The 9,041-nt window shown below is 43.7% G+C and overlaps 1 protein-coding gene across 1 annotated transcript; it reads left to right on the top strand.

Moving 5' to 3' along the window:
- Positions 1-1,236: 1,236 nt before the first annotated feature.
- On the top strand, positions 1,237-2,431 carry LPAR4 (lysophosphatidic acid receptor 4). The gene has a single exon (XM_009865949.1). The coding sequence runs from the start codon at positions 1,385-1,387 to the stop codon at positions 2,429-2,431; it is 1,047 nt and encodes a 348-aa protein (XP_009864251.1). The 5' UTR covers positions 1,237-1,384.
- The last annotated feature ends 6,610 nt before the right edge of the window (positions 2,432-9,041 follow it).

Below are 9,041 nucleotides of genomic sequence, written 5' to 3'. Positions count from 1 at the left end.
TCTTTGCAAGGGTTTCATCTCTCTAAATTACTGCACAGCTGTAACTACTAAGATGTTTCTTAGGTTATGAGAAGATTACAAACTGTGTTCTGTAGCTGGCTTGCTGTAGTCCACGAGGAAAAGATCTTTCGTTATCCAACTTTGCTCCACGTTTCCAAGATGTACCAGCTGCCCTGCTCACGTCCCGGCTCACAAACCTTCCTTGCTCCGATGAGGTTTTCCAACCCCTCATCCTCACAGACCTTAACAACAACACTTAGAGCAAGAGAATATCAAGACAATTCAGAAAGCACTTATTTCCAACAAACAGCAGGCTTGCTTCAACTCTATGCTTCTCTAAAGCTTGCTGAATGGGGATAAATTCTTACGAGGGCATAATTTATGACATTTCCCAAGTTTCAGGTGCTGAACCTTGACAAAGAGTAGAAATTCAGTGAGGCTGTTAGTAGAGCTTAGAGGTCTTCAGCAAAGTATTCTACATTTGCAAAACAAAAAGTCCTTTTGAAACCAAAACTATTTTTTTGCAGAAATTTTTAAGGAAAAACAAACGCAACGTTTTCCAAAAGTGGCAAGTGTAACTTTGGAAAGTATTTTTGAAAACATCCCCGAAATACAACATTTCAGTTCTTCACTCTGAGAAACATGGGTAAAGATGCTCCTATTTTCAAGTAGAAAAAAGGCAAAGCAGTACTCTGTTGACATAGGTTTGGTGTTTGTTTTGGTTTGTTTTTTTAATACTTTTGCATCCAGAAAGGTTAAAAAACCATAGAACATCCATTTCTGCACAGCTAAAAGCAAACACTAAACCTTTCAGCTTCTTTTTCCTCTTGTTACCAGTTTAGGTCAGCGTTTCAGACCGATTCTATACCTGGGCAACATCGCAGGTCTGCGATTTAATTTCTTTCCAAACACACTGGGCTGATTCCATCTCAAATTTTCAAGCAAAAACTTTCCAAGTGGAAAGTTGGAATTAGCCATCGCTCTCCTTCCAATCGGAGAATGAGGGAGCGTTGGGGGTGGGAAAGGGAAGGCTGAGTACAGTAACTGCTGTGTTCAACTTTGAAAAATCCCAGTAACAGTGGAATTTATAAAGACTACCCTGAAAACTAATTATTGGTCTCATCTGCACATGCATTTGTTTGGAAAGACAAGAGAATGTGTCCTCTGGAACCACCACTTTGGGCAGTAGCAGGTTGCAAGTCTGATGGCATCTATTTCTTTTTCCTCTAGGACGAAAGGATTCGTGATGGAGACGTGGTAGCACGGCGCCAAAGCCACCTTCCTGGAATGTGTTTCTTCAGGAAGAAAAGAGGTCACTGCCTTATTTTATGGATGTCGCTGAAGTAGACTTTGAAGCTCTTTGGAAGCACATCCCAAACTTGGCATGGGAAACCACAGCAACAACCATACCTGTTTGACAGATGATTCCTTTAAGTACAACTTGTACGGAGCCGTGTACAGCGTGGTCTTCATCCTCGGTTTGATTACGAACTGTGCCTCCCTCTTCGTTTTCTGCTTCCGGATGAAAATGCGAAGTGAAACAGCCATTTTCATGACAAACCTGGCTGTTTCAGATTTGCTTTTTGTGTTTACTTTGCCTTTTAAAATTTTCTACAATTTCAACAGGCACTGGCCTTTCGGAGACAGCCTCTGCAAGATTTCTGGTACAGCATTTCTCACCAACATCTACGGGAGCATGCTGTTCCTCACCTGCATTAGCGTTGACCGTTTCCTCGCTATCGTCTACCCATTCCGCTCTCGCACCATTAGGACCCGGAGAAATTCTGCCATTGTCTGTGCTGGTGTCTGGATACTGGTCCTCAGCGGCGGAATTTCAGCTTCATTGTTCTCCACAACCAACGTTTCCAACACCAGCACAACCTGTTTCGAAGGTTTTTCCAAACGGATCTGGAAAACTTATCTGTCTAAGATCACGATATTTATTGAAGTGGTAGGGTTCATAATTCCTTTGCTACTCAACCTCACGTGCTCTTCTTTAGTTCTCAGGACTCTCCGGAAACCTGCCACCTTGTCTCAGATTGGGACAAACAAGGAGAAAGTATTGAAAATGATCATTGTGCACGTGGCCATTTTTGTCGTGTGCTTTGTGCCTTACAATTCCATACTCTTCTTGTACGCCCTCGTGCGATCCCAAGCGATAGCAAACTGCTCCTTGGAGAGGTTTGCCAGGACCATGTACCCCATCACCTTGTGCATCGCGACCATGAACTGCTGCTTTGACCCCTTCATCTATTACTTCACGTCGGAATCCTTCCAGAAGTCTTTCAACATAAAAACCCAGATAAAAATGGATTCTCTTTTCAAGACGGAGACACCTCTGACAAAGACTGCGCTACCAGCACCACAGGATGAAATAAGTGACCAGGCTATTACGAACGGAGGAGACCCAACGTCTGAATCGCATTTCTAGCGAGATGTTTACGTGTGGAGTTATCCTCACCACGTGTGAAATTGTTGGCTCAGAATACGTGGGTTCAACACGGTGTTAATGAAGTTGCTGGGGGATACCTACGCCAGTAGACAAATGGTCACACTGGGGTGGTCTTACCAGATACAACAGGTGGACATGAAATACAGAAATCCTACCAGGTCTCCTTTGGAGGTTATGGATGGGTAACAACATATGTGCCAACTACAGAGGGAACAGAACAGCTTCTGCAGTCAGAAGTTGCCAACATTCAGTGGTTTTTCCCCCAACAGTTAACATGGCGCCACTTGGGAAATAGAAAATTTAATTTTCTTAAAGATAGCTGCCAATATTTCATGCCTCTGGAGATGCATCATCATATGTTAACTCAATAAGTTCACACAATATGTATGTTTGCTTAAAAAGGCATAATAAAAGCTTTTGGCTTTTCCTTCTTTCACTGCACGAGTATACATCTTGGTATTACTACCTACAGGCATGCTGAATTTTTTGTATGGAGAGGTTTGAAGTGTAAATAATTGTTCTTAAAGTAGGCAACACAGTAGCTTGGTGATAAAGAGAAAAAATAATAATAGAAAACAATAATTACTAATGGGGTTTTGAAGCAAGACGTTTCATTCCTGTCAGGTTAAGCTGTCTTTTAATTTATTTTAAATGCCACCTCCGGGGCCAAGTAAAGAGCTCACTATTGCTCTGTTGCACCTGAGCTTTTCTGTCCCAAGAGATTATATGCAACTGTTTCTGGTAAGAATTAGACCATAAAGTCAGCTGAAACAAAGAGCCAAAAGAAGAGTAAGAAAAACAAGTTAGCCAAATCCTTTTCTTAGTTGGTTACAGCAATACTTTCTTGTTTTTTCAATTAATTTATTCCATATCCTACATCTCCTTTTATAGCTATAGATGATGGAAATATATGGAAAGTTAACTCTCCATATGTCCTTGCATTTCACTAGATGGTTCATTGCTCCTTCCACTGTTTCATATTTGAAGCTACACTGACCTTGACAGGCTGATTCATTCTGAAGCATAAAACACATAAATGAGAAAATTTAACTTGAAAAAGTATGAAGTTACAACTTGTTAGATCAGCAATCTACATTTTCCAGAGTACAGCACAAAGCTACTCTAGGACTACATTGACAAAAAAAAAAAAGAAAGAAAAAAAAGATAGATTAAATATTAATTGAACAGATGTTTTCTACTAAACTATTTATCTTGCGTCTCTCGGATCAAGCCTCATGAGATGCTGAGAGCTACAGATTGAATGTGATTATTACTTAAAGCAGCCAGAGGTTTTCGAAGTGTGAAAAAAATTCAGCTGCAAAAAATGTTAATGCTTTGAAAGGAATATTTATCTAGCTCTGTATTCACTTTGAATAATAATAATAAAAAAAAGTCAGCTGCTTACCAAGCCTAAGACAGACCCTAGAGATTGTTCTATTTTAGCCCTAAGATAATGGTCACATATCTAGTGCCCCTGGCTTTTGGCTCTTACTGCAGCAAAGGGTACGATCAACCCATTGTGTGCAGGGAGTAGGAAAGCAGCTAAACATTATCTCTCAGCCTTAAGTTACAGCTTGATTTACTAGCAGCTTGCACTCCAGACTGGCTCAGGAGATTTTTTCCTGTACGTTAGCACCACCACTTTGGAGCAGAAATAAAATGTGGAAACGAAAATCATTCAGACCAGCTGGTGGAAGGAGGTGGATGCAGCAGGACAAGGGTCGGGTCGGTGCGGTGAATTTGTCAGCGGCTGGGGAAAATTCACCTCCAGCAGAAGCAATGAGCTGTGTCTTTAGAAGCATCAGCATCTGCTATTTAACCTTACGCAGAGCGACAGCCAGCGCCCTGCCCCATTCCTTCCCACGCAGGCCTGAACCAAACCGTTTAGAAGGCTTTTAAAAAAAATAATTCCCGTTTCCTGCGGCCGGTGAGCCCGTTTCAACACTTGCCATAAGACGTACGTGTTTCAGAGAAGCTTTTTCCAGAACTTCAGATCAAAATGCAAAGCGAGAGGGATCTGACAGGCTTCGACACAAGCAAGGTTTTGCGTGTGCAGACAAGGGTCCTTCCCAGCGCAGGGCTGCCAAGCCGGGAAGAGGGGCTGTGAAACCATCAACAACCCCAAGCTGTGCTAAGAAACAACCCCTTCTGCTGCCCTGCTGTTAACCAGTCCTTAAAAATCCTACTTAGTGAGACAGGAGCTCCATCTTTAGGGATGGGAGAGAGAGGGAAGCATTCACCAAAAAGCTGAGGGTGCAATTAAAACCATCTTCCTATTTGCAAGAAAAATATACGGTATAAGAGAAAGTGCTCTTATCCTTGATTATTTCAATTTTACAGAGAGAGATGAGAAACGTGTTTACATGCCAGCTTGCTCTCGTTGGGCAACATATACCTGTCAGCTTGTAAATCTTATTTTTAAAGCTGCTTCTTCCCACTTGCAAGCAAGCAGCATAAAAAAGATGAGATTCCCGGGTTACGTGATGTTTGGGAGCTTCGTGGGACGAGGCTGTTCTCACACACCGTGGTTGTTCAGTGGCTTCGAGGCGATCCTCAGAGCTGACAGCAGAGGAATATCTTGTTCACAAGAATCCTGGAAGACCTGCTCTGTGCTCTACAGACCTTCCTCTAGTTAAATCCAGGGGAAGAAAAATAAATCTAACCTAGAAACCACTGTCTAGGCTTCTTAAGGAAAGGTTAAAAGGGAGGAGGGGGGGAAAGAACTGCATGTGACTGGACAACCTCCAGGCTGTATGTACACAGCTTAACTGTAATCCGAGCATAACGGGCGTCTTTTTCTAAGCAAAACTAGTGCCAATGCTTAGAGATTTCTGTTTGCAGTTTTATGGGGCAAGAGCTGCGGTCGGTATTCTCCCATAAAACGTAACGCTATCATCCTGCGCCAAAACGCTAACTGAAAAGGTTCATTATTTTGTAATTTAATACCTTATAAATTATATGGAGATCGTATGTTGACTGACACTCACATCTGGTAGGACACTTCTTGACTAATCTTTTTTTCTAGGTCAGGTATACCAAGTAAATGCTCTACGGTTTGCGTATAAATAACCAATTATGCATTCAGAGAGAGGAAAAGCAGTTTTTCAGATGTTGTTAAAGCGAAGCTGGCAGGAGAGGTGATATAAAAGTGGATTCACAGTTCTTCTGGCTGAGGTGTAGCTGAGTGTTCCTTCTCCCCTCCAACAAAGGGCTATTGTCAGCAAATAGCATGAGCCAGAACTATGAGTTTATAAGCAAAAGTCAAATTAATGAGAAGCCGATGCCTTTATTTAGCTGAAGCTGAGAGACAGGACCACAAAGCTTGCAGCTCATTGCCCTGCTGCACAGCTGAAGCTCTGGAGGGCAGTGTCAAAACCTCTCTGCCCAACCTCACCTCTCTGTACGCACACCGACGCAAAATGCCACAAGAGCCTGAGCTTTCTTGCTAGATGTCATGACAGGAGGAAGCAGGGCTTTGTAGTACAGTCACTGTGAAAGCCTCTCCTCTTAGGGTAGGTTTTTCCGAGTAACACAACAGGCTCTACATCAGACAAAAGGTGCCAAGTGTTCACGGAATGACATAAATCTTCACTAGCTTGGTAGAATCAGTGAAAACCACCCAGGCTCAAGCCTATGAAATGCAAGAGCAAGGAGGCAGCACAAGTCGTGTCTAAAAGCCGGTTAAGTAAGGATGAAAAGCTCCAGTGCTGCACGTGCAAGTAGACGGCTGCTCATGATGATCTTCCCAAAGGCCAGTGTCCCTAAAGAGCTCCCCAGAAGCTTTCCACATCAATCCCAGGGGGTGGCTTTGCTGTAAAAACGGGCAGGAAATTACCGTGTTGGAAATGCTGCCTCAGAAGAGGAACAGGAGGCAACAGTGGTTGCTGTGAAAGCAGGTCTACCCCGTGCTCGCTTTGGAGATGCCAAAAGCAGGAGGTGCGAGGGAACCAGAGGGGAGCAGCCGAGGAACCCCAAAGCTTCAGCTGCGTCCGAAAAAGAGACCACAAATAGTTCTCTGGGTAGGATTTAAGAACAGAAACAAAACAGTCCTCATTTCAGTAAGCAGATTATGCTGCTCTGCATTAATTAGAGAGGCAGAGCTGTTCTGGGTAAGAAGTCCAAGCACTGCTTCCCCTCCCTAATGCCAGAAAAAGCTGTAATTTTAACTTCTGAATGCTGACCTTGAGCTTACCCCCAAGAGTCCTGGCTGGGTTTGAGCTGTGCGATCGCTCTCTGACACACTCCTAAGGACCATAACTCAAACTGCCTCCGAGACGCTGTGCTATGGAGATACCTTGGTTAGAAAACTCCGTCTGTGCAACATTCAAGACGAGGCACTCCGAGAGCCTAGGCTGTGAGGAAGACCTACTTCACTCAAAAATAGCATTTAACGCTGCTGGCTCTTCTAGGTTTTATTTCTTTAACTTCCACGCAAAAAACAACCGGAGGGACATACGCCTGAAACACTGACACAAGAAGGAGTCCTGTGGTTTCTCTTTGGGGTCGCCGTGGTTATGTTCTCCCAGATTGCTTAACTGTCTGGTACTCAAGAAAACCCCTGCGCTAGCTTTTCTCCGCCTGGGGGGAACTTTGACCAACGTAAATATTCTATAGAGCTGAACAACATGCGGGTTTTGCACCATTTGCTCTTTTATGTTTCTGTGTGCATGCGTGTGTACAATGAAAAAGGAAAGTTGGTGGTTGGTTCCCCCTCTGCCCCAGAAAAACAGCGTGTGTGGGTGTGCTCATTTACTCCGACTTCTATAAATATATGTATTAACTGGAAAAATATTTAAAGTTTTGCTGTAGACCTCTTCAGAAACTCCAGGTACCTCCGGCACACATGGAAAACTTCCTGGAAACTATAAGTATGGGAAACCAGTTATTCCTTTTTGTTGATTTTTACTAATCCCCCAACTTCTGAGGCAGTGCATCGTTAACCTCAATTGCCTGTGCAGCCATGGAACACTCTCTTGGAACTCGTTTTCTAGATCACTTCTGAGAGTCAGCATTCTAAGACCACAGCTGACAGGTAACACTGAATCTGCTGTCACTGAAACTATTTTAATTAATTCCTTTCCCCGAGTTCCCCTCTTTCTGCCCTGCACAGGATGACAAAGAGCCTGAGCGGCCAAAAACACCTTCTGCCCCTGCTTGTGCCTCCCTTCAGTGTTTGCAGCCCCTCTTTCCCCCTCATATTTCCTATTTCTTGTGCCTTGCTGGAAGGAGTTTCACTATTACAGCACACTCGACCCAAAACGAAAGAGAGAGAGCAGATACCTTCCCTAAGGGAAAAGGAAAAATGTCTTTCTAGAATCAGTGTTTTGGATGTTACACATTAATTTCAAACTTGGCCATGGCACAAAATTTGTGTCCCCACACTAACGGAATATGATGAATCTTGAAATATCTTCTGAGCGCTGGAAGGACGGGGCTGCTCCCAAAGCTGGCGTCAAGCCATTATCTCAAAGCGAGATGGCAGAAAAAACATGTTCAGTGAAAGTGAACATGGAGATCTTAAACAAGGAGAAATGCACAGCACGCTTGAAACCGCTGATGTAGCAGCTGCTACACAGCAGAAGTGTTATTTTACATACTGAACCAATATTGGCTGCTTTAGGGAGGTGGGAAAGTGCTTTAAGCAGAGATGCCAGTGGCACAGCATCAGGTCAGCATCCAGCTATCACAGGGAGAATGGCTTTCTACTGCTCACATGTAGAGTCATGATCTGGAAAATACTTTAACAAATTCCACCTTGTGTGACCTCTGTAACAAAGTTATCCTCTGATCCTCCGGTGACATCCTGCCTTTACTAACACTGCAAATCCTAGTGTGCTCCATCACGGCCCGTTACATCCTTATGCAGAACCTGCGCAGTAACGGGCTCTAAACCTGGACTCAACAAGTTTCGTGTAAGCATCAAGCAGGATCCAGAAAGGTGAGGTGTTGACCACGCTGCTCCGGGTAAGGCAGCGAAGGTATTTTACTGAGGGAATATTTTCTGGTATAAGCAGCACGATCAGCACCACTCGGATAGAGCTGAGGTTACAATGGACTTGAAATCCAGTCACACAGCTGTAGAGCTGTCAGAAGAGAAACGAGATTTCCTGCACAGGAGCAATATCAAGTAGGTGAAATGACTTCTCACACCCAGTACAAAGCCAGGCGTGTAACTGCCCGACTGCAAGCAGACCCAGGAAGTCATACGAGACAACCTTGATCCATTTTCAGATTTGTGCAGGAAACCTGTTTGGATTTATCAAAGGACAAATTTCAACCCCAAGTCCAACAATCACATCCTGCTAAACGTTCTTCCTGCAGTAATATCTGGAGAAGGCGTTTTCTGTTTCTAGTCCTGCGTTAGGCTGTTTTCGCTGCTGGCAGTGGCCACTTGGCACATGGACAGCTGGGAAGCCACAGAGCAAGGGGCCAAGGGTTCCTAGTAAAATTCCTCCACTAAGCTAAAGATTTTGCATTGCAAATTATATAATTTGAAATGCATCTTCACTCAGCATTGCCCACAAAAACAAGTTTCCTTTTTCAAGCCTTACTCCCGCTTGTGTGTGTGAAAAGACATACCTCTGCCATA

The sequence above is a fragment of the Apaloderma vittatum genome, unplaced genomic scaffold (genome assembly GCF_000703405.1).
Source record: "Apaloderma vittatum isolate BGI_N311 unplaced genomic scaffold, ASM70340v1 scaffold24613, whole genome shotgun sequence".
NCBI classification, from domain to species: Eukaryota; Metazoa; Chordata; class Aves; order Trogoniformes; family Trogonidae; genus Apaloderma; species Apaloderma vittatum.
The sequence above is the reverse complement of the archived record's forward strand: the minus strand, read 5'-3'. Positions and strand labels throughout refer to the sequence as shown.

Excerpts from the sequence above, each read along its gene's own strand:
- LPAR4 (XM_009865949.1), top strand. The coding sequence starts at position 1,385 with ATGGGAAACCACAGCAACAACCATACCTGTTTGACAGATGATTCCTTT.